Raw genomic sequence first — 27,312 nt, 5'->3', positions numbered from 1 at the left:
ATAGTGTTGAGATTGTGGATACTTGGCTTAGCTCATTCCATTTGTACCACGTATTAATTAGCAAAAGTTTTGATGATATTTAAGTTAGATATTTTCAAATCTATAACTTATTATATTCTATTTTGTCTATTTTATATGATTTTGACGAAATTTTCAGTAATATAGCTTTAACCGCCACTTCGACATACAATTTTGCTGAAATAACTATTTTTCTCATAATACCTATGTAAAAGAAGTTGCGAGTTTCCGCCATCCGCCTTATTTATTACTGATGACTGCTATGGTATATTTTTAAGCAATTGCTGCCAATTTATGTTTATTTTGTCTGTCGTAACCATGCAATCCTTAATGCATGTCAATATCCCACAAATAGGTAGCGGAGTGAGCAAAACTTGTATGCAACGATTTCGAAAAATCTAAAATACCCATAGAAAAAGTTACTTAAAATACACTAGCACCTACTTGCGCAATGATTTAAAAAAATCAGAAATATGTAGCCATAGAAAATTTACTTAAAACGTAGACTCCGATTATTTGTGTGCAACGATTTCGAAAAATCCAAAACATCCATAGAAAATTTAAATGTTAGTGCAGTATTAAACAAAGACTAGTTCGTGTTGCGCGCCATAGCTGCGCAGGATTGCGGAATCACGACAGAACAATTAACGGTCGTTCTCACGATAAGCCCTTTATGGGCGCTTGAAATCGATCGGATTTCAAAAAATGCTTTCCAAAATATGTGTAATGGACACCTGTCATGACCTGCACGTACCTATGTCGTTTGAGAGAACGTAATCACATCATGTCATATCGTAAAAGATTAAGTAATGGTACTTCGGTTTACCTTTATGCATTTAGAAGTTGTTACCGTGTGATTGATGATGTGAAAGGTGATATCCAAATTTTTATTGCTCACATTATTCGTCCAAGCTCACATTGAAATCCACTGACTTTTTAAAGAAGATCATTTTATGGGCCTTTTCTGAAAGTGCCATCCACCAAAACTGAAACAAATAATGCAAGTTGAACTCTATAAAAACTGAAATGATTTCATTTCATACACACATACAACTTTACCTATAATTGCATATTGCAGCCATATGACACCATAGACCCATCCATATTCACACGAAAAGGCAGTTAATTACCGATTTACGTGTATGGCCATAATCGTTTAGCAGTTATAATGACCGACCAATCAAAACCAGTAACATTCTATGTTCTAAAAGTGCGCTAAAGGGCCCTTTTTGTGGACAATAAAATGCAGTTATGTTTTATTAGTAAACTAATTGGGAATAGTAATAATATTTGATATTTTTTTAGCTAACACCACTTGTACACATTGGATATTGGTACCAAGTTACAGCATTGGACATATTGTAGCTATGCAATGTATGTCTATACACTAAACGAGACTGGTCACTGGTCTGTCAAAGTCTGAAGCCACCCCAAACTTCGTAACTTCACTAATTGGTGGGTTTTACAGGCAAACTTTGACTATACAAGATGGCTATACAAGGCCAAGATTTCAGTAGTGTAGTGGAAGGAACAGCAAGAAGGATAAGTCCTGTAAAGCCACCAACTAGCCCTTGTCGGAGTTTGTTATACGCACCCTAATTCCTTGTGCTTTATGGGCCATGGCCAGAAAAGTTCTGGAGTGGAGATGGAACTTCCACCCACAACGTTGACCATCCGGGCGATGTGGAAATCATTAGGGGAGGCCTATGTTCAGCAGTGTAACGTCCTGTGGCTGAGATGATGATGATAAGGGTCACGTAAGCTATAGGCCTTGACCTAAGACGATTGACAGTTTGTGATTTACTGCCATTTGGTGTCTTGCAAGCCTCCAAACTTTACCGTTTTAGTGTGGTTTTAGTTTCATGCGAACATACATCTTTCTAAACCGTCACCTTGAACCGAGGTGCGCATGAGTCATCCATCAAAAGCAAGGTCAGACAGACAACAGAACTGTCTGGATAATTGTGTGTTGTGTTGGTTTACTCTTTACGGCCATTCAGCTTCGCTTGACACGTTATTTGTTATAATTAATGGTTATACTTAATTGAATAATGTTATGAAAAATTAAGCACACCAATTTACTGGTGTTAAATTAATAATATACGAGTATGTAATACATGTAATGTTATATCCTCTACTACTATAATGTAACCTCTTTGTTTGAGTGATCTTATTAGTAGACTGGTTTTAATCTCTTTTCTGGATTTATACATGATTGCTTTTATGCATAATTGCATATTAATATCAAATTTTTGATCTAACTTGACGTCGTCTTTACAATACGAGTACACAACCAAATACTTTTTACTTTACGTTTCACCAGCTTTCAGCTCAATAATAAAATGGAATCGTTGATAATTTACGTTATTACTACAATTCAACCGTCACAGTCGGCAGCCTATTATTAAAGACGAAACAATAAACGTGACAAGCAAAAATACCTCTAGACCGAAGGATTCCGTACTTTCGTGAGTTTCGTCTTTAGATCTAATAATTTGAAGCTTTCCGATATACCCGATTTTAGAGCCAAAAATCCTGTAGTTTCGAATATTTTACTATTTAGATTAGAGTATTAAGTTCCTGAATATCGATGGATAATTTGTGAACCATCTCGGCCCTCCTGCGAAAATCAGCCGATTCAACACAGCCCGTCAATAATTTCTTTGTGTGGGAAGAGCTAGAGAGCTAAATGTACCTAGATGTAAATAAGTTTTATATTAGTTAACTAAATCTTAATGTTTTATTCAAAATTATCTTACTTATCAATAAATTTGTTTATGTATTGAGTTCCAATGATACTACCGCAATCACAATACAAACAACATTCTCTTTTTTCTGCCATTTTTGGTGACAACAGTCAATGAATCCTAAAAGCGGCATTCGTTACAGAACCGCGTCTCAACCGCAGCGTGACCGCAGCGTTTATTTACAAAAGGCCTGTAATGAATATAATCTGCCTGCGAAATGTTCGTTAATAGGCTTATATTATATCACAGCTTTTTAAGATGTAGGCTACAGCACAAAAACTTGTCTAGCCAGGCGAATGTGTTGAGGATGAAATGCGCAACAGACGTTGATATTATTATAGTAGACCTAAACAAGAAAATACCTTTAAAATACCCATTACTGGTAATACTGACATCTAGCTTTGAGAGAGAGAGAGTGATAGAAGAAAACGGAAATGGCTTTACAGTCTTGATTTTAGAGTTTTTTTTAATTCAAAACATAAATTATTGCTATGTTCTACGGAAAGTGTCTCGGTATCTGGTACCCTAGACAAGTGTCGGAAAATCGGAGCCCTTCAGGGAGCGAAGTAACTCCATACAAAAATACGCTGAAGCGAATTTACAACTGTCACGTTTTGCCACTTGTCCAGGGGACTCATATTGGCATGTGTATTTAGTCCAATGAGAATACTTCACCCAGTTCTCTTGTACGGTACTAATATTGTTTTTGTCGCATGTGATCGCGCCCTTTCGCAACGCGCCAGAGCCGGTGTGAACTGACGCGATGATCTCTAGATTATGGAGTCCTCGTTAACACCTTTACAGCCTAATGGGGGCATGCATCTAGTCTAAGACCGACCCCACATGATTGCGAGTGCATATTTTTAATATTATCTAAACGCTACATTTATTTAAATCTTGCTGGTGCTCGTGAGTTTCGCCTTATCCATTTCTTTAATTTGGCGTAGTACACCGTGCAATTAAAATCAATCGAGTACTTTTTACGTGAAGTGGCAATGGGCAGGGCACATAGTACGCAGAACTGATGGCCGATGGGGCAGCAAGGTTCTGGAATGGAGGCCGCGTACCGGAAAACGCAGTGTGGGACGTCTACCTACAAGGTGGACCGACGACATCCTAAAGGTAGCAGGGAAGCGCTGGACGCAGGCCGCTATCAATCGATCAACGTGGAAAGCATTAGGGGAGGCCTATGTTCAGCAGTGGACGTCCTATGGCTGAAATGATGATGATGATGTGACTTTTTACGTGACTAACAAACAGCTTTCATCCATATTCATAAACTTTCACATTAATATTGTTGAAGCTTTCTGTGTAAAAGACGGAATGTACTGTATATGACCATTATCATTTTAATATGAACTATCCTATGCAATTTATGAATTTTTTATCAAGAGTAAACGCGTCCATTCACAAGCCGGCACAAACTGTCGGCAGTTAAACGCTACTGAGCTACGCCTCGTAACAGCGATTAGTCGTCAGAGCACCTTTCAAATACTCTGAATTGTAATCAAACCTGCTGGAACTGGCTGATTCCTTCGCAAGGAAAAACTGACGCTGATTCTTTGGCACTAAAATATATTAAAGTTACATAAATATCATGAAATTGTCTCTACATCAGAATAATAGCATTAGGTGCTGTAAAAAGTATGAAAGTATGATAGTGTAACCCTGGCTGGGTCGCTATGTAATGTTGGGCGATTAAGATAGTGTAATAATCAAGACTGACTGTGATTTAAGAATGCGTTTATTACAAGGAGAGCCTACTATGGGAGGAAGCGGGTGTGCGTAGTGACCGATACATAGAGACGCGCACTTTACAATAGTAATAACTTTCAGGTAACGCATTGAAATTATAACTTCATTCGTTCGTTCGTTCGTTTCAGCCAAATGACGTCCACTGCTGGAAAAAGGCCTCCCCCAAGGTTTTCCATAATGAACGGTACTGCGCTAACTCTCATTACAAAAAATAATATCATATTATTAAGACCTTCTTTTAATTTGTCATTCAAACAAAAAACTAACGAAACAAAGTATTTAGACCACTCTTAAGAAAGTAGGTCCCACAATAGGCCGCAGGTATCAAGTGTCACTAGATGGTGGGAAGATATTTTTTGTTTTCAAACACCTAGTAATGTTTGCAGGCCGAAGCCTTTTTGAAATGTCATTATTTACTTACGTGTGAACACCTTAATGAGTCATTGTGTGCTTAAGTTTGTTGCAGTATATGCCAGGATAATCGTAGTCTAGCAATTGGTTTCATTTTCTTAGATTCATGACATGGTTGGTTTATTTACGATTACGCGTCGATTTATCTATGTAGAGTCTGCTGTCATAGGTATTTGGTGCTTTAGTTTTTCACATTTATTGCCAAGTAACACTACTTATATCAAATAATACTATCCCCAAACTATGTAGAGCTTTTGCTATAGCGAAGATCGAATAAATTACTCAAGTAGATATTAATAAATACAACTATTCAAACTAGCAGAACTTTGTTGTTATACTAAGTCATTTTTTTTTCTTCAAATAACTTTTAAAAAGAGCTTTTACCAAACTGGACAGCAGTCCAAATACTCGTACATGGAGGTAGTAAGAAAATATATCAGAAAGCGCAGTCGCACCTCTAAACGCAATGCACGGGGCGCGTAGATCAAAATCAACCTTTATAAATAGACGCGCACAATTACAAAATATGTAATTAAATATCTAATTAAAGTGTGCATGGCAGCTGGCCCAGATATGTAAGAATCTTGACGTCACACTTTTACAAACGTAATTATATTCTAGGTAAACGAACCAGGTGGTTGTATAATGAGCGCTGTTCCCACGGGTGGGATTTGTACAATCTATTAACTGCCCTAATTTGAATGCCGTAAAGTGTAAATAGACAATAGTTTTCTATATGTGCGTTTTTTTTCTCATGCGACAATTAAGTAGGTACTTTGCGATTAAGAAATTATCCCTAATTACGTTACACAAAAAGAACAAATTAACTTGCACCTTCTTAGATCACTTTTGATGAAAACTGTACTTGTGTTTTTACCTTGGTTTCTGATGTCACCAACATTGGGGAGCTTGATTATGGATAGAGTTTAAAAGTTATTCCACAGAGAAAGATAAATTATATTTTCCTACTCAGACTTTATAAGCCGCCATATGATTCCCGCTTGGCTCTATTGTCCCAACTCAAGCCATAATAAATATCATTCTTCTCAGACCATCTGATTGATTCTGACTTACAGAGTCTTAACACCACTACACAAACACATACAGGCCTTTGCTATGTCAGTTCCGAAATAATTCAAGAGTTATCAGATACATGCTTCCATTGCTTGCTTGTATCTAATCAACTTTACATACAGTCACGTCAATTTCATTGTTAATACTTAGTCCTTAGATAAATAATTAAAACTAGCTGCGACACCAGTTGGTAAACTACAATGTTCAACCTTGTTTTTTACAACACTTGGCACGTGGGAACTGTGCAATGGAACTGCCTCTTTTCTATCAAGGCTCTACTCATATTTTTTGCATGGATAAAACAATTTAATTAAACTTTATAAACTTTACACCAGTTTAGAGTTTAATGGGTTCCACATTAGTTATTTTGATTTCAAAATAACTACACTCAACATCAAATAAACCGCACCTTTCGCGACGCGAACTTTAAAGATTTTCTTCTGACACAATCATGGTGCCACAACAATATTGGTGTTATTTGAAAGCCCAATAAATATCCTTAAAGAAAAATACATTTAATTTCTAAATAAATGATTAACATATACCATAAATGTGACTTGAAAAAAGACCTCACTTTGGGCTCACCTCTGGGATCAATTATACCAATTTTTATGGTTATAAAACCAAATAATGATCTCACGTGTCCTTTTTAAAAGATGGATGGCGATTAATCCCAACTTAACAGTTTTATAGCCATAAAAGTTGGCTCAAGCGTAACTACCTATTTTTTGAAGAAGTGACTCTGGATTCTTCTACAGACACATTTTTGGGGTAAAAACCTTTCCTATATTGAAATGAAGTTTAGAACTAGGCTTTTAAATGGTGCCAATCTTGGTGGGAAGTGGGGATGCATACGTTTGAAAGTGCTTGTCGCGGGAGGTGCGGTTTATTTGATGTTGAGTGTATTTAAATATCCTACTTCGCGTTCCTGGCCACAAAGTATCTTCTTTCTTTCTTTTTTTTTTATATCGATTCGCAATTGTTTTTCTCTGCAATTTGTATCAGTTTTGAAGTCTTTCACCAGTGGCAACGTCACCAGTTCCATTTGAAGCGTATGTGTGACAGTCTTACCACGAGCACGGGTCTTACCTTTGAAAGTTTAATGAGAAAAGCACAATTTCCTATGTGCATTCTCTGTGCATATGCACAGTATCTTTACCACTCTTGCAAGGAGAAAAAAGTTATCAGACTACTTTTATCTACCAACAAATAATAGCAAAAACCAAAACAGTGTTCAATCATATTTTTTATTTAATACACAAACTGTTGCCAGTGACAAATTACACGGACACTGTAGTTTTTTGTGGTAACACATTAACGTAAATCAATAAATCTATTATGGAAATATAAAGCAGGTCACAAGGACATATTGCAATATCGGACAATTTATACCCAAATGTCTATTTATAAGTTGACCCCAGTTTACTTCGGGGTCACGTTTCAGCTTGTTAGTATGCATTTAGACTACCTGTCATAACTTTACATACTTAATGCTAAACTTATTTAGAAACGTATCAAATATAGCTTACTTGCATACAACCAACAAGTAACAAGAACGACCAGAAAAGGTAGCATGTAAGCATACTCCAAAACTAATAACCAATAACTAAATCGTCCTTACAAGAACTTTTGCATAAAAATCTAATTTCGTATTTTCCTAAACTCTGCAAGGATTTTTCCTCAGATAATGCTAGAGCAAGCAGTGTCGTGAATTAATTTAGTTCAATCCAGGCAGCAGCTACACGACAAACTTCAAGTTGATAAAGAGACACTTCATGTATTTTTCAAAATAAACGTTGCTTCATGCCTGTATGCGCCAAAACCTGCCCTGCCTTAGACTCTGTATGAACCTCCTTTAACATGCCCGGTATACCCATGAGCATTGAGCATGGATTACCTAATACTTACGATAAATCGGCAAACCACAATACTGTTAACAAGATTATTGTGTGTCATGCACAGAGTAGATCACCCCACAAAGAATGCAGACGACAGTTCATCTGTCAGTGTCGCAACATCGATAAGCTCCTTTGTCGATATCGACATAATCGGCCCATTGTCCGCACTGGCTTTCTAGTGATGTAACGCCGAAGATTTACAACTGGACTATAAACGGTGTAATTAGCTGAAACGATATGATTGTGCTGACAGATGTCTTTGTTGGCATTATTAATAATGATTTCAAGATGATATCTGTAGATTATAACAAGTTAGTGTTCTTACACAATGGTGGGCTGTGTTTGAGCATTGTAAGCATTAACAGCTTTTAAAATTAATAGTGCATCGTAACTTAAAGTCCCAGGTGATGTTTTAGTCATTTGATTCTTTAGATCTAACTTGATGTGATCTATTAAAAGTCAAAGTTCAGACTCTTATTCTTATAAATTACGATTATTACTGCACACCCACATAATGATCTGCGGTTTAACCTATTGCGAGAAGATTTTATCTAATTTCGAGATATTTCTCGCAGTAAATTTAGGGCCACGGCAGTTTCGTCTACTTCATCATCAAAATCATTACTAAACCTTGGAATGATATAAAAGATGGTAATTTAATGTAGATTACAGTCATGCTATCATCTCATAATCTTAGTAGGAGGTAGTTGTAAATATACATACACTAGGGGGTTCAATTGGTAGGTATTATGGAACCCCCAAGGGCCAAAGGTCACGTGGACTACCGAGGTAGAGTCTACGCCCGCGGCTGCTGTCAAGACAATTGACCATTTCAAAAGACTATCGTAATTTATCTGATAGTTTCAGGGAAATAACATAAACATTCAAATTATTCTGAAATTGTAAGAAATAAACTGCCTCAAGACCATATTGACATAAATTACTCAAACTTACGGCCAGAAAATTATAGAAAGCTCAATCCTTATTCAGAAAAATCTTTCTTCGGAAAATAACGTACTATCTACTTACTTTCTACTAGGTACTTACTTAGGTATTTACCTTACAAATTAGGCGTACTGTAAGCTTCATTCTACGAGTATAAGTATCTAAATTAAAACTTGACCTTCACTGATTGTGTTCATATTGGCGGTCAAGCTGTAGATCTTGGCTATTATAGGAGTTGTAGCGGTGGGAACGAAAGGTGGGAATAGTCCTGTATCTTAATTAAAATAAATATGCGTCCACTTGAAGACAATAATGGTGATAATTCCAATCCTAACGAACATTTTATGTTTATTACAAATTAAGAGAATTGTGATTTTAATCTTTAATCACCCACACTTACATCAATAAACTACCCGCAATTACAACTGGTCGTAAGTATAGGTTAGGAAAATGCTATGTAGTAAATGGAAATTGCAGTGATTTTCTGAGTAACGTCGATAAATAAAAGTGCGCTGACCGATCTCGCAACTCGTTGCGCGTGCGTTTGAGTGCCTGAGGCCTGAGGCCCGACGGTACGTCACGCGGGCCACTCGGAGCCATAGTTCATGAGCCACTTAGGTATTTTTTAAGAATTACGATCAGCTTTCTCAATATCAATGTTTTAAGCTATTCATGTTTTCCATATACCTACATATTTTTTACAAATCTCCGATGTCCATTGTGACATGTTTAACCATTAAATGCCATAATATGCATTTTAGCAAAAATCTGCTTAGTGTTGAGAAACTCGCCATTGATTTATTTAACCCATGATTCACAATCACATGCCATATTTCGTAAACTCTGCCATTTCATAAACTCTACAATGTGAGTACCTATAATATTACAATATCTTCGGTTGTTTTTGAATTAGAGAGAAAATATCTTCCTTCCAAGAGCTTCCTCGTTGTGGATAAAAAAAAATCTTGTACCAATCTACTTACACTTACTGCACCGCTTGTTTATGATCATATTTCCCACAGAACAGAAAAAAAGTTTTCCGAATTAAAGTGAAACCTTCTTAGCTCGGTTTCATCTCATCTTCTCACTGGTTCTATTTGAATCAATTCCTACAACAACACCAGGGAACCAGTCGCGCGCCTTGACATTACACGCGCCATCCGCTCACCGGCGAAGGCTGCGCGCGCGCCGAATTGGCGGAGATGTTAGCACTGCATTGCGCTGCAGTCGTGCTTTCGATTCGTTGTTCCGGCATTTGTCTTTCTTGAAATGCAAGTCATTCAGACACACCAATTGTCATGGTCTCCGATATTGGATAGTTCCTATATATAACGATAGCATATACCGATAACATATTTTTCATAATCAAATTCTTTATTTGCTATTCCATATAACATTCGACCTTTTGGACCCTGTCAGGCAAAGCAAAATTTAGAGAGAAGGACGCAGATTTATAGTCAATTTAGCATCTACTTTGTAAATAATTGTAACACTATTCCGACCGACAAAAATAACTACTTATTGCAACATGATACATTACAACTTTTTTTAACCACAACGAGGAAGATCTTGGCCTGTTACATCCTCACCTGATGGTAAGTGACGATCAGGCCGAAGGTGGAAGCGAGCTTCTTGAATTAATATAAGAAACACGTAGTAAAAGCTTACGCTATTGGAATGTTCAGTATAAACAAAATATTGATCGTGTCTCCCAAATTATGTTACGCTTTAGATCATTATATTTTAAAATGACCCAAATCTCGGCCATGTGAAATGGATCATTGTGCCCGCTTATTGTATGGACACCATTAGACATAATTGCGCCGACACGAATGTAATAATTGACACTGAGAACATGCTGTGAATGCTCTTTTGGTGTAGAGGCAAAAATATAGAGTAGGCCCACTTGTGATAAAGCAAAAAATAAAAAGCAGTGTTTTTCAACCTGTGGGTCGCGACCCCCTGGGGTCGAGAGGTTGTAAAAACTACCTCAGTAAAAAAAACTGTAAAGTAATAAAGACAGATTTATCCGAAATCTAATTATGCAAATTAATGCATAAATGTTGTATGGATTGAAATATTCTCTTCCTACAACATCTTTGTAACATTATAAAATGTATGAAAAAAAAGCGAGCGGTCGGGGCGTCGCAAAATATTTTTTCATACTAGGGAGGTCGTGTCACATAAAATGTTGAAAAACACTGATATAAAGCACGTTGGGTAGGAGTAGTGGTGCTCTACCTACTATTAAAGTTACGCGTAAGGTAGACACATGACTATATGAGTCACATTTACATTACTATGTGCGCTACATTTCGTAACATAACTCCAAAATAAATAAGGAAGAAAGAAATTCACAGATCACATAAATTAGATTGTCGAGACGTGATGGTAGAGATCATACTGAAAGACAAATTAAAGAGAAATTGATAGCATCAAATAACTTTTGCAAATATATTTCCTACCATTCCAGTGAAAGGTATTAAATTCTTGTTTGCAAAGATCTTTTTATTTAACTTCAGATATCCATCGACTAATTTGATGTGCAATTTTTAACAAGTTGTGGCAAGATGTTTGTTAAGCCTGGTTTCACTCACACTTGGCTGATAAAATCCTTGATCATCTTCTTAGTCTAGCACTCTTGTCAGAGTGGTCGTGGTTGCGCTGACGAGGTTCACGGTGGGGTGATGTCATCTCCGAGGGTAGCTCTCCTGGCGATGTGCTTCCATTTCTGACGGTTAGGGGTGTCGTGAGTACACCGGACCATGGTGAACTCAGTGTCCTTTGTGATGGCGTCAATCCAGCGGGTTGGCGATCGACCGCGTGCTCTCTTGCCTTCCACCTGGCCTTGTAATCTGATGCCTAATAGCTTAAATTATATCTGAAATAGGTCAAAAACCAGTGAAACTGACCATATTACACACTTTTTGTGCTTAGTGAAGTGTGTCTACTCACTCTACACACATCATACCGTTTTGGTGTCAACTGCTAAGAATGTTAATTAAATTCTCGTAGGTTCTAAATTAACAATAACGATTGTCATTACGTATGCCTATTTATATTGTAATTAATTATTTTACTGCCAGTTTTTAGCACTGAGCTTGGTTGACGGAGATCTTACATCACGGAGGTGTTATTAAATAATTATTTGAATTATAAAAAACGGTATGTCCATTATAAGTTATTACCAATATTATGTTTTACATTACAGTCCAGATTATATTAATTTTAGGTAAAAACTCATAGATACTTTAAGGCTGGGTTGCACCATCTTACTTATAACTTTAACAAACATCAAAAATCTGTTAAACTCCATACAATAAACACCGGTTAACGTCAAAGTTACGATCAAAATTAGGTGGTGCAACTCGGCCTAGACAAAATATAAAGCTAACATTTTTAAAACCTTTTAGAGTAGAGGCTTAGTGTTTTAAAAGCTCATCTTTAACTCCGCTTAGTACATCTCTTGCGGAAAAGAAGCCTTAAACTTATGATTAGGAATCTTTATTTCTAATATCCCTCTCAGAATTCCCAAACTAAGCTTTCATAGCTAGAAAGTCCATTCAAAGCTCTCAGGACGCAAATAATACAAGCTCGACAACGTAGTGGCGACTGAGATATATCAGCACCTGTCCCGGGTTCGATTCCCGCGGTCCACTTCCCACGCAGTGAGATAACCGCCGTACTTCAAGGTGCCTCAAATTGCATTATAATGCGCAGAGCTTGCGCAGGTTACGTTTTTGGTTATTTTAAAATATTATTAGTGGTTAGGCTTTGATCTTGTCATTCTTAGGCAAGTTTCGGTAGGTAGAACAACAGCACATCAAGCGAAATACAGTGTATCTTTTGCAATTGTAATAGGTACGAATTTTTAACTAAAATACAGTGCTAAAGTACCGAAATACCTAACACATCTAAAATGCGTGCTTTGTTATAACGATATTCTTATGAAGTTCTACGCATACGCGGACTTTGTCAGAGGAATTACTTATTTAAAGTTTTTCAACATAATCAACTCATATATTACTGAGTGCATATCTTTTTTTGTAAACATTAAATTTTTTATAACATTATTTTTCATGAATCGTTTTTGATTCATAATTTGAGTTTTTTTTTTATTCAATAAGTACACATACAGTTTACAGTCATTTGCATAACAAAATACATAAACAAAATGAACAGTGTCTAGACTCCAACCTACAAGTAGCGTACATTTAAGAGTTACGATGATTTTATTTACATTGCACAATTAATACACACACATACAAAATGCTCAAAAGACAACCCTATAAACTGTGTCAAAAAAAAAAGCTATCAATTATTATTTGTATTGTTATCAATATTTATTTTTTTGCAATGATGCGATAATTTTTAGAACATCAGTTTTCGTCATGAATCGTTTTCCGATTCATAATTGAGTAGGAGGATAGTGATTTGAACTGCCTATCGATCCAGTTATAGTAGGTAGGTATAGTAAAAGCTCCACACATGCAGCGAAGTAAAGCAGGCGGCGCACGCGCATGTTGCGTCACAGATGATCTAGAATCCACACCTCGTGGAACTAATTCACATAATTGTGCAAGTTATCGGGCCAACTACTTATTACGGCTGAATCACTCTTCAATGAAGCGGTTAGAAAGATGTTATTGAATGTTATGCAAATAAATTGTCTTACAATGAATTAAATTAGTCGGAAAGTAGATTATTAATCACAGTAAAGCTTCCCAGCACCGACAGATGATATAGACGCTTATAGGTAATACCAATAATTTACCTCGCAATGAGTGAAAAAACAGATACAAAAATACGGTGACAGCTTTAAGTTCTCTTAGGTTTTAGGTATACTCGTAGTAAACTGACGTGGTCTGATTTAAATTTTTTGATTGCATCGTAAATCAAAAACAAGCGTTATTGATAGACTGTAATTAAGATAATCACGAAGCTATTGTGTTTGTTAAATTAAACGAGTGAGAATTTTTAATGAGATTAGTATTTCTAAGCAAATATTTCGAAATCTCTCAGCTATCCTCAATTCGATCGGCACAAAATAGGCTGTCGCAACAGAAGCTATCTAAGATTGACTTGTCACTCGTAATTAGAGGATTTGTGTAATTAATCGAATGTCAGAGCGCTGCCGCGCTGGTAAAGGCAACTAAGGGCACGTCTACATAAGCTGCGAATGTGCGTACGTGAACAATGACGGTTTATTTTATTTTTGAATGACAGCTACGTCAATGGTGATCAGCCCCCCTAGACAAAACGTACTTTTTGATCGAATCGAAAATCGAATCCGTCAAAACTCCATACAAAAAAGGGGCTTTTCAACCACTTTTCGTCTGGTTTGCGATTAGAATTTGCACTTTGTCTAGACAAAACGCATTTTTTGATCGAATCGAAAATCGAATCCCTCAAAACTCCATACAAAAAAGGGGCTTTTCGACCATTTTTCCACTGGTTTGCGATTAAAATTTGCACTTTGTCTAGACCAACAGTTTCAAATACTTATGGTTGACAACTGCCGTCAAATATTGCTCATCAAAGGAAGCTGCCATGAAATTGCGAGCAATCACAAAATATTGCATTGTGTCAAGATTTCAAGTAGGCAATAACAATATGAAATGTTGATTATAAGTGAAAACAACGGGTGACAAGTGACAAACCGACAAATTGTGACATTACTGCCATTCGTCTTGTCAGCTTTATTACGGCTGAAATGACATGTTTCAGTTTCGATGTAATTATGTCAAACTGTCTTATTTAAAATGGATATAACCGGAAGTTAATCTTTTAAAGCCGATGTCCCGCCCACGCGTCGCTGGTGTAAATCCAACTTTACGTTAGTAAGATAGAGAGCATGAGCTTGACTTAGAACGGATGTGGCGAAACATTATTATGTGCGATGACAAATTAAACTGTACCATTAAGGTAATTTAATTTATGGGCTTACACGTTAAGCGTTTGAGGATACATAAAAATCTGTCATTGAAACAAACAGGAAGGCTTGCTTCTACTTTTACATTAGATAGATTGGCATGGCAGCTGTAGCTTTACTTAAAGCATAAGGTAAAGTAAGTTTATAAGCTTATCACTGCATTCACGGCACACATAACTGTGGGGTGGGCCCCGGCTTATTCAACAAGAGGAACTTACTTAATTTATATACGTTATAAGATATATAATATGAATGAATATACTGAAGCTTTATTAAGGAAAGTAACATAACTTTGGTATTTTGTACCACAGTACATAAACGGATCAAAAATAAAGACTCAAAGAGTATTGGGCGAATTTGATGATACTTTACAATGATACAGTTTCTTCATAATATAAGTAGATAAAGGTTGCGAGCAAAAGCTTGCTAGCTTTATATTTTATATAAAATGGCACGAACTCAATACACGAGACTAGTAAATAATTCGATACAATAGTGAGTGCAGTACTGAAAACTGCATTAAGTTTGACAGCGCGCATCGCGACGTGCATCGCGCGCTGTCACGCGAGCACGTGTCTTGGCGCACGAGCACGCGGCCTTATCCACCCACCTCTGACCTGAAGAAAGTGCCTTAGAAAATAATATTTTTGCTTCTAAGTGTATTTAACACGAATATTATGAAATAATATAATTTTTCCTATGATTCTCTGAAAAAGTTCTCAACTGGCGACCACGAGCCAGAAGACGTAGTGTGGGCAGGCCCCTCGCTAGGTGGACCGACGATCTGGTGAAGGTCGCGGGAGGTGCCTGGATGCGGGCGGCTGACAGGACCGGTCATTGTGGAAATCCTTGCGGGAGGCCTTTGTCCAGCAGTGGACGGTCATTCAGCTGAAACGAACGAACGTTTCCATTGTGTGGAATATAATTTGTCGAATTTTTATTAGAGGCGTTACCTACTAATTTGTGCGATATACAGATTTCTCAGCTTTTCTTATACATAAGCACAAGGAATGAAACCATCATTCGTACCACTTAAAAACCTATCTGAGAAGCACATTAGTTCTCTAACCACGCGAACGACATCATTATCTAACGTTGAGCCGGGTCCACACACGGCACCTGCAACTCGGTTGCACACGAGTACGTCCTCAGTGCATGTGATTTCCCGCTGCACTTTCACTAAATGGGCCCTGCCTCACATGTAACACTAGTTGCTGCCCGCGGCTTTGATTGGTCTGTCACCAAAGCTCTATTACTATTACAAAAGTAAGGAACTAAGTACTAAGAATTAGTATAGTCAGTTCAACTTTATTAAGTACTAGCTGACCCGGCGAACTTCGTACCGCCTTAGCGTAGAGATTTTCTTTATATTTTTTTCCGTAAAAACCTTGTACAGAGTATTAGAAAACTACAAAAAAAAAATCAGCCAAATCGGTCAAACCGTTTTCATGTTATGTCGTGACAACGGAAAACGGGTTTCATTTTTATATATATAGACTTAAGTACGATACAGGTTTGAAATAAATTATATTTAGCAACGCTTTCTTGTTAATTGTAAATAATTATGCAAGTCCTAGTGACAGAGCTTAAAGCTCTTAGAAACAAAAATTTAAAGGAATGACTTTTCTACGACTTATTATTTGCAATTTTTCGGTCACGAATTACCTTATCATGACACGTATTGACTCGACTCAAAGTCAATCAGCGACTTGGCCCGTGGAGCAAGCTAAGAGTGGGCCAAGTCACTGGAAGACTCTTTAATATAATCATATTTCAAAATACGACTGATATTATCATATTTCCATTCATATAAATTCGTTCTAATATACGTAGCAAGTAGGTACACGCACAAGTAGCTCGTATAATTTTCGTAATGTTAACAAATCCGTTTACCACGAATTTAACCACGTTATAATTTAACCGCAAAATTGTCGCAATCAAAGTTCGGCTAGTTAACGTTTATTACAGCTAACCGTACTGATTTTACATTTCCCATACCTAATTACATGTAATTAAATAACATATCGACCTTATGTAACTTTAGCCATGAGGTATATTTGCAGAGTTCAGTACATGACGCGAATAACGAAATAAATAAATACAAGAGTTTCTTCATCGTGTCTCCTAAAATGACAAGATTTCTGACGTATTCCAATGAATATAATTATCTTTTGTACCTATTCAAAACCGCAAGATTTAAGCCTCCAATATCGTTAAAAAAGACACGATAAAGTTTTTTACGACATCACGTGTAAACCAAATTTGACCGAGCCCTCAACTTGCATTCTAATTATTACACTACAGAACCCTAATTTACGCTTGTTATGTGTTTAAAAGTAACCCATAAATATTAGGCCCTTTAATCACGTTCAAAATTGATGACATCCTATTTCCAAATGTAATTATATTACCCAATGTAACTACTATCACTACCGACTTCAATTGAATTAAATGTAAAGCCATTAATAAAAGATAAATAAATGATAATTTTAATCTCTGATGAGTAGATCATATATGGTCAAGTTTCCGCTTTTAGGAAATATTACACAACTTAACTAAACATCAGCTCTTACTTGTAGATAAGGCATTACAGTCAATAAATACATAGGTACAGTCGACAGCAGATATGTTTTATAGATCATAGCCAACTTATTGAATAACTTCTTGAAATTCGAAGTTACAAGCATGCAAATATTTCTAGAAATATCAAGGCTATTTTCGGTACTTTATCATGACTCTTCTCTCGTCAAAATCAATGTTTTGTATGGAAAGTTTATTCAATTATTTTAAGTTTCAAAATCATCATCATCATCATTTCAGCCATAGGACGTCCACTGCTGAACATAGGCCTCCCACAATGCTTTCTATGTTGATCGATTGGTAGCGGCCTGTTTCAAAATATTTCTATCGAAACTCACTGAAATATGAAAAAACATTTGACATTTGTACAACTATAGTTGCCAATATGTTTTATTGTCATTTTATCGGTTACAACTTTTTGTTCGCAATAACTTTTTGTGTAAGCAGTAATTAAAAGTTGTGTAAGTAAAAAATAAGCACCAAAATTGTTTTTAGTCTATATTTCTGAAACAAGTCTATCTTTAAGCATGCTCTGCTTAAAATTTCATGTAACGTGTTTAGCATTGGCCTTTGGCGTTTGCCTTATATGTTCAGATCGGTACATGCAACCAATTTGGTAAGAATTCGCAAAGATCGTGGGTCAGAGTTCACTTGGCCAACGTTTGGATCGTTCTGCATTGCTTTGTTTGTTGTTGCAAAACAATGATTTATTACAATACCTCTAACAACACTGATACGGTTATTGATAGGCAGTTTAATATACAAAACCATCTGAGGCGTTACTTACCTACTTACTTGTAGCCTGAGGGTTTATGTTTGTGTAAATGAAACGTTGATCGTGTCGATTAAAATTTTGCCAGTCACTACGAGTACATACATATCTATTACCTTTACCTATACAGTTTTAGCCTCTACATCGACTAACAAAACTGAAAAAAAAAACATTTTTGGTACGGCATGCAGTAAGGATGGTGCATCAAAAATAACACTTTAAGAATGTATAACATTATTTCAAGCGTAACTTGAAACTATTAAAGTTATATTGTATAACACCCATCTTTCGACTCTCCTTAGAAGATGTAATTACAGGTCTAAATTACAACAATTATAAATTAACATCCAAATCAATTTGCGAGTCGATTACGACCATAAAACTATGCCCCAGTTATTATTGCTATCATTGCGAAAATTTAAAAGCGATCAACTTTCTACGATCACTACTTGATCTATCACATATGCTCGGCTAACGAATTAAGCATAGAAGTAGCGTGCCTGCTTTGCCGTTGCTTTGTACCAGATTATACTTAGACTTCTTCTCACCCTGATATTATGTACTCGTAATGTTTTGACTGTGTCTGTGTAAGAGCTGATAAATAAAATCAATTTGTGGTGTATGTGAAAGCGATATTCAAACCACGGATATTTTAAATGGCTATTCTAGTGACTCAAAACACATATTGTAAGCTCAATTCAACCTTGGAGTACAAATACATAGTACGCTTGTTTAGTGGCGAGCGTTGCTTATATCCTGGAAGGCAGAGGTACTGCAATCCAACATCGCTAGGCATTTTACTACGGCGTGCTCTTCTTATTGTTAGTAAAAACAATCGGATATAAATCAATTACATTATTGTTTAATACTGCTATGCAATGCTCACAGCGCGAATTGCTCGCTACTCCATACTTAGTAACATAATATTGGTATTTACCGTAGTTACATCCTTATCACATTCGTGTTACTTAATGCTGAAAAATCGTTGTCCTTTTCGTTGTGCCATTTTTTTAGTTTTCAGTGGGAAGTGCTTTTGAAAGGCGCTTTTACTTGCTAATTGAAATCATGATCAGATTAAGCTACTTCTATGCTTATCTCTATGTCCACTGCAAAATCAAGTTCCGTACTTACATGACATAAGAGATCAAAAGTCACGCCTACGCTATGTTTGCTAATTTCGGGGCTATCTACGCTGAGAGTAATCAGTTAGCAGTGTCAATGATATCGATCAAGGTCGATATGTAATATAATATTGGTCATTAACCAATTATTGCATGTAATAAATACCTAAATAAAATGAGCAGTCGATTCATCTTTATTACAAATAGCACCTATCACAATTAAATGTATTTAGAAATTGTCTAAAGCTTGCGTGTAGAGTTTATTCAACCATATAAAATATGTATAAATGATAGTGCTCATGACCTAGCTTAGGTATTGCAAATACAACAAATATGTCGAAATTCATTGTTGTTTAACCTCTGACCCACATTCGCGGCGGAATCTCAACACATACAATTAACAGATTAGCGACTTAGGCTGGGTTGCACCATCTTACTTTAACTTTGACAAACGTCTAAAATCTGTCAAACTCCATACAAAAAGCACCGGTTATAGTCATAGTTACCGTTAAAGTTAGTTGGTGCAACCCAGCCTTAGCGACCTTCAGAGATAACTGATTGAATCGCATCGTGTAATTAGAAACAAATACTGACACAAAGTAACCGAATAACAGAAGTATCACTAACAAAGTGGTTTATTTTGCACGCATGAGTATCATAATATCCCGTATAATAATATGTTCTTAAAACTAACATTGCAAGACTCCTAAATAAATAACATAATACTTATAGAACGATTACAGTTAAATAAAATAATATAATGTTAAAGGTTAAATAATTTTCATCTACGATAGCGATGAAAAAACACTGAATAAGTCTACTGACTCTACCAGCATTACGTCACAGAGTGCTAACGTATGATTAAATCAAACTTCGTGGCATTGTGCATGTGCCATTATCATGATAAGCAGCTATTAGTGGACGATGATTTGATTAGATGCCTGTCAGGGTGTTTTTTGACCTCAAGAGTCAATTAACAGTAAACACTACCTGTACAAGGCCTCCCTTAATGCGGGGAAGGACATAAACATTCATCGTGTTAATCTATACTAATATTATAAACGCGAAAGTAACTCTGTATGTCTCTCTTTCACGCCTAAACCACTGAACTGATTTTGATGAAATTTGGCATAGAGATAGTTTGAGTCCCGGGAAAGGACATCGGATAGTTTTTATCCCGGTTTTTGAAACAGGGACGCGCGCGATCAAGGTTTTCTGTGACAGACAAAATGCCACGCGGGCGAAGCCGCGGGCGGAAAGCTCGTAAAACCATAAAATGCTTCTCAAACACTCTACAAAACCTTTTTTAAAACTAAAGCACACGTCATAATAAGTAAAATACTACATGCAAATATACATCAACATTTCATTGCACAAACATAATTAAGAGCACTGGTTCATTTCTTGGTCATTCAACTTTGAAACAACGAAATACATACTTAACATATCAACACCTGGTTTATGTTAATAAAAAATGAATGCTATCTAAATGATCCAGTATATTATTTTGTTGCAACATGCAAAATAACTTAATAATATCGATCTGCGAAGGACACACGAAGTTGAATATTTTACATAATTAATACTCGTGTTGTAAATACTCGTACATTAGTGACTTGTGTATGTATGTATGTATTGCAAGAGTGCGCCTTTCCAATGTTACAAAAACGTCACATGAACACGACACTTGTTTTTGAAAATTGAACTAGTTACTTTCAAGCAACAAGTGCAATGTAACAGAATATCAGAGGTCTCAGGGTTGCCTCGTTTATTTATAAAAGAGTTCTGCTGAATCTTCATTCACTAATAATTAATCAAGTGATATCACAGTGTCATATTAGGCTATATATAGGATACCTTGGTTACAACATCATACCAATTTTATTTTAGTTTTATATAGGTAGGCCATGGCAAATATTCATGAAAAATAAAAAGTACTTAAAGTACTAAATGGAAATTATGGTTTTATGCATTCGTTTTGATTCGGCGTAGGCATTATAGTAGGCGGGATTATTGCCTATATGCAGCTCACACCGCTGAATTTAAACCGTTACCCCTTCATGATTTACCAATCAATATATTTTACACGCATGATTTCCGCGATTTTTATATGACTACTGGCTTTTCTTTTGTGTTGCATTTATCCATTAGTTACTCGCAATGTGCCTTCAAGGTTATCAAACGAAATAAGGAACTACTACGAAGTGCCAAATTCGAATTCAAATCGTTTGCATGTGTGCAACAACAATAAGTCATTGTGGCATCATTTGTTGTATCTCATAGATCTAAATAAAATAACTAATTCCCGTTTTCACCATCAATCCCTAATCTTCAAGTGACCCCTAACACATATGACACATAACAGGAAATTTGTTTTCATAGGGGTTACTTATAAAATTAGGGATTGATGGTGAAAACGGGCACTAGTTTCTCAATTCAAGGTAACCCCTTGGGTTCCCTTCATAACCCCTTTGGTATGGTACCTTACCTTACCTTAGTTGTAGTATTGAATATTACTATTTACACACATTACACCACATTACATTTTACATTAAGAATTTAAGAAAATAAAATTTGAATATTTTTTTACCTTACATTGTCAGCCCTGGGAGTCAGTTCTCGTCCCGCCCGAGGCCTGACAGATGGCGCTGTATGTCTTGCGCAAACCGCGCGTTAACTTTGACACATATCGGTTGCATCTGACCTCAAAACTTATTGTCCGATTAGAAACAGCTTAGCGCTTTGTTGAGCACATATCGTGAGATCGACTTGAGATATTGTGGATAAATGATAGTGTATTAAAGGGCAGATAGGCAAGATAGCTGAGATTTATTTTTTGACCTTAAATGAAGGAGTCAAAACTAATGTTAGGTATGGTAGGTACAGTCAGCGTCAAATATACTCAACATCAAATAAACCGCACCTTCCGCGACGCGAACTTTAAAGATTTTCTTCTGACACAATTATGGTACCCCAACAATATTGGTGTTATTTGAAAGCCCAATAAATATCCTTAAAGAAAAATACATTTCATTTCTAAATAAATGATTAACATATACCATAAATGTGACTTGAAAATAGACCTCACTTTGGGCTCACCTCTGGGATCAATTAGACCAATTTTTATGGTTATAAAACCAAATAAAGATCTCACGTGTCCTCTTTAACAGATGGATAGCGATTAATCCCAACTTAACAGTTTTATAGTCATAAAAAATGGCTATAGCGTAACTACCTATTTTTTGAAGAAGTGACTCTGGATCCTTGTAAAGACACATTTTTGGGGTAAAAACCTTTCCTTTAATGAAATGAAGTTCAAAACTAGGCTTTCAAATAGTATCAATGTTGGTGGGAAGTGGGGATGCATACGTTTGATAAGTGCTTGTCGCGGGAGGTGCGATTTATTTGATGCTGAGTGTAGTTCGTGACACATAAAATGGCCAAAAAGTTGATAAAACAACCTTATTCCAATTATAATAATTATAACAAAGACGTGTTGCGAACTTTTTGACTATACTTTGGGTGTCACGAACTAATTGACGCTGACTGTACACTTAACACTGGCATTAATAATTTTGGCATTTTATTACAACATAACCCTTGTTTGTATTGATTGAGGTAAAAGGAGTTGACTTATCAATCATCTCATCATCATCATCATCATTTCAGCCACAGGACGTCCACTGCTGAACATAGGCCTCCCCCAATGCTTTCCATGTTGATCGATTGGTAGCGGCCTGCGTCCAGCGCTTCCCTGCTACCTTTACGATGTCGTCGGTCCACCTTGTAGGTGGACGTCCCACGCTGCGTTTTCCGGTACGCGGCCTCCATTCCAGAACCTTTCTGCCCCATCGGCCGTCAGTTCTGCGTACTATGTGCCCTGCCCATTGCCACTTCAGCTTGCTAATACGTCGGGCTATGTCAGCGACTTTGGTTCGTTTACGGATCTCCTCATTTCTGATTCGATCTCGCAAAGAAACACCAAGCATAGCCCTCTCCATGTGCCGTGTGGGGACGGCCGTAAAGAATACAATTCCCCACCGCCAACAGGAGGCGTGTCGTAAGAGGCGACAAAATCCTGTAGCACGAGATGGGCAGCAGCGTTTGCGTGCGAAATTTATAAAAAACTGCGCTCGCCAACCCGCCTGCCAAGCGTGGCGAGTATCGGCAATGATCCCCCCAATGAGGATCAATCATCTGCTTCAATAGAAATATTTTTAGGATTCATTATGTTTGGATTTTCATCATCATTAGGTCATTTAATTGAGTTACCAGAGGCATAAAGAAGGATTTAGCCTGCACTCCTCATGTTGGCCAGACGGCTTCATTCTTCAAACTGTTGTGGTTGGTTGGTGATGATAATCGGCTTCATTATCTTTTCTGTTATGATTAGGTGGCTAACAATTTAGTGACTGAGTTTCTTGCACTGTTTCTCTTCAGCACTGACTCTCATTATTGTCTTGAAGCAGAGTAGAGTTCGGTATAGTTTGAGGGATGTGCATTAAAAAAAAACATTTTTTTTACCACCCCAACCCGTCTGGCCAGCGTGAGGAGTGTAGGCCACATCTTCCATTTGCTTCTGGTGCATTAGAGAGGGTCGTGCTCCTGCAGTGGAGACTAAATGATCTGATGATATACATGATTTTCTTTTAGTGTAGACACTGTTTAAATGTATAAGTCCACTATTGCATGCCGTGGCAACCTATAATTAAGGCAGCACTTAGATTAAGTTTAAATACGTTGTAAATATTGATTGTCTTCTAGTGTATGTCTTGTTGGTTGTGCGTGCCCTTTACCTCAACCGGCATCCGCAGAATACCAGTGGTCGTGACGCGCTCTCTGCAGTCACGGCGTATACTGAGCTGATGCCATTTTGGTGCTTGTACCCGTTCTGTTGTCTAGTTTTAGTTATTATCTTGCTGTGTATAGTCTGGTCCGTGAGCACGTAGAATTTTGTCCAATGACCCCTAGCTACCCATCCTTATCGCTCGCGCGTAATTATGTTGCTATCGCGCTCGCACACTCACTGCGGGTGACAGTCGCACAGTCGCGACAGCAATATTTAATTACGCGCGGGCGATAAGGATGGGTAGCTAGGGGTCATTGGACAAAATTCTACGTGCTCACGGACCGGGCTTTACCTACTTGCATCGAATAAAATATTTTCTTTCTTTCTTTCTATTAAGTAAATAAAAATATTTTTTGTTGACTTTTCAGATGGCGCTGACGTGCGACTGCCCGATGTCGCAGCCGGGCCCGACGCTGGCGGCGACGTGCGGCGGCGGCGCCTTCATGCTGTTCATGGGGCTGCTGGAGGTGTTCCTGCGCTCGCAGTGCGACCTCGAGGACCCGTGCGGCCGCGCTCAGGTACCACTGCCAGTGACGTCACACCGTGCCGCCGCCGGCCGCGCTGGCGCCACGTGCGGCGGCGGCGCCTTCATGCTGTTCATGGGGCTGCTGGAGGTGTTCCTGCGCTCGCAGTGCGACCTCGAGGACCCGTGCGGCCGCGCTCAGGTACCACTGCCAGTGACGTCACACCGTGCCGCCGCCGGCCGCGCTGGCGCCACGTGCGGCGGCGGCGCCTTCATGCTGTTCATGGGGCTGCTGGAGGTGTTCCTGCGCTCGCAGTGCGACCTCGAGGACCCGTGCGGCCGCGCTCAGGTACCACTGCCAGTGACGTCACACCGTGCCGCCGCCGGCCGCGCTGGCGCCACGTGCGGCGGCGGCGCCTTCATGCTGTTCATGGGGCTGCTGGAGGTGTTCCTGCGCTCGCAGTGCGACCTCGAGGACCCGTGCGGCCGCGCTCAGGTACCACTGCCAGTGACGTCACACCGTGCCGCCGCCGGCCGCGCTGGCGCCACGTGCGGCGGCGGCGCCTTCATGCTGTTCATGGGGCTGCTGGAGGTGTTCCTGCGCTCGCAGTGCGACCTCGAGGACCCGTGCGGCCGCGCTCAGGTACCACTGCCAGTGACGTCACACCGTGCCGCCGCCGGCCGCGCTGGCGCCACGTGCGGCGGCGGCGCCTTCATGCTGTTCATGGGGCTGCTGGAGGTGTTCCTGCGCTCGCAGTGCGACCTCGAGGACCCGTGCGGCCGCGCTCAGGTACCACTGCCAGTGACGTCACACCGTGCCGCCGCCGGCCCGCGCTGGCGCCACGTGCGGCGGCGGCGCCTTCATGCTGTTCATGGGGCTGCTGGAGGTGTTCCTGCGCTCGCAGTGCGACCTCGAGGACCCGTGCGGCCGCGCTCAGGTACCACTGCCAGTGACGTCACACCGTGCCGCCGCCGGCCGCGCTGGCGCCACGTGCGGCGGCGGCGCCTTCATGCTGTTCATGGGGCTGCTAGAGGTGTTTGCAATGGAGGGAAGTCGAACCTTAATTTCGAACTCCTCCTATATTCTTCTGATTAGTTTCGTTGCGGGTCCAATGACAGTTTAACTTTCCCCCGGGACAAACTTAACCTTCATTGGTTGGGTTCCTCCCAGTTACCCGCACATCTCACTGCGTTCGGCCCTCAGATCATAGAAGGGAATCTCTTTCTATGATCTGAGGTTCGGCCCGTTCGTGCCAGAGCGTTGATGTGACGTCACAGCTGCCAGGTGCACAGTTAACTCGACCGGGTTATATTACCAGCAGTATTTAAAAAGGCACCCGGTTCTATGACGTTATAAAACATCGAAATGTACAAAACTTACCTTATGGCTCTTTTCCAGTTACAAGACACTAACATGTAAAAATACTCGAAAACGTATGACGCCACGCGGCTCACCGGTGAGCCTCGAATAATAAATCTTATTTAGTTAATTTCGATCTATAAAATTGGATTTATGTCATTACGTTGCAGCTACGAAATGCTACGAAACCATTTAGTACAAAAGACATCAACGAGTCAGTACCTCGATAATTTTAATTACCCTACATTATTTTGTCTTAAACATATTAAAGGCTTGATTATTATACATTTAAGAACATTGTCAATTATTATTACACTGTTTTGTTGTTTTCTTTTTAGGCATAATTCGATACCATGATTATTTCCATTATGCCCAACAAATTACACTCGATTGCATGAAAACCGCAATCCTTCTGCAAACTGCCATATCTTCAAAAACTTAGAAACTCAATCGTGATCCATGATCACAGCTTCGTCCCATTCCATTTCAGACTTTATTCTTTTCGTAGTACGATCTAGTTTTAATATTTCCAATGTCAAGTATAATTAGGCTAAAATATGAGGTTGAATCTTAATTCAATGCAGGAAGGTTGGGAATGCGTTGCATAAGTCAGATTATAATCTAATAGTCATAACCACGACCGAGCAGTTACAGTTCATTAGCAATTGAATGTAGATCCGTACCTCTAGCATGAACAACTTTCGTCTTCGAATCGTTTGCGTATTCGACAAAATTCGATACTCAACCTTCGAATTAAACGATAACGTGACAATTTTGATTCTCATATAATAAGTTTCGTGCAACCATTTCTCAAGCTAAGTTCACTTTACATAACGTTCACAAGGGCGCTGTTGTAGTTTTCGCACTAAATCTTTTGATGCACTTGCCAAATGTTTGTCTTGAAGCGCTGGTAGCTGGTAGGGCAAAAAAAGAATGAGACATGTATAGGCTCCTTACGAGCATTTGACGATTTGTAAGTACTAATTTAATTAGTTTAAACAAATAAAGATAATTATGATTTTGATTTTGACGGCGATTCAAACTCGAAAGTTTTTCGTGCTAGCCGTACCGAGTGCTGCGCCGGCGCACGACGCGCTCATTTGCCGATAACGAGAGCAATCAGGAATGGGTATTTTGTTTATGTTTACAACGGAAGGGTGAGAGTTCAAATCCTAAATACTAACTATCTGTAACTTGAATTTCCTTTAAATCTTTCTTTAGTAACAAGGGATATACAGCTTTCATAGAGATATCAAACTTATGGATTAATGTTTAAAATCTTTGTCAATAATGGTATGTCTAGATATTGGTCTAGATATAAGGCAATCTTTGTCGAAATTTTTATAGGTATTTGCTGAAAACTTTTAGATTACCACTAATCGAGATA

At 38.4% G+C, this 27,312-nt stretch overlaps 1 protein-coding gene across 1 annotated transcript in view; it reads left to right on the top strand.

The window, feature by feature from the left end:
- The window catches only part of LOC135082563 (glucose dehydrogenase [FAD, quinone]), a 48,384-nt gene that overhangs the window by 3,128 nt on the left and 17,944 nt on the right, over positions 1-27,312 (top strand). Inside the window, exon 2 of the mRNA XM_063977362.1 lies at positions 24,471-24,620. Within this exon, the coding sequence (XP_063833432.1) occupies positions 24,471-24,620 (150 nt within the window). The remainder of the gene's footprint in view (positions 1-24,470; positions 24,621-27,312) is intronic.

The sequence above is a fragment of the Ostrinia nubilalis genome, chromosome 21, assembly GCF_963855985.1.
Source record: "Ostrinia nubilalis chromosome 21, ilOstNubi1.1, whole genome shotgun sequence".
Taxonomy (NCBI): Eukaryota; Metazoa; Arthropoda; class Insecta; order Lepidoptera; family Crambidae; genus Ostrinia; species Ostrinia nubilalis.
The sequence above is the reverse complement of the archived record's forward strand: the minus strand, read 5'-3'. Positions and strand labels throughout refer to the sequence as shown.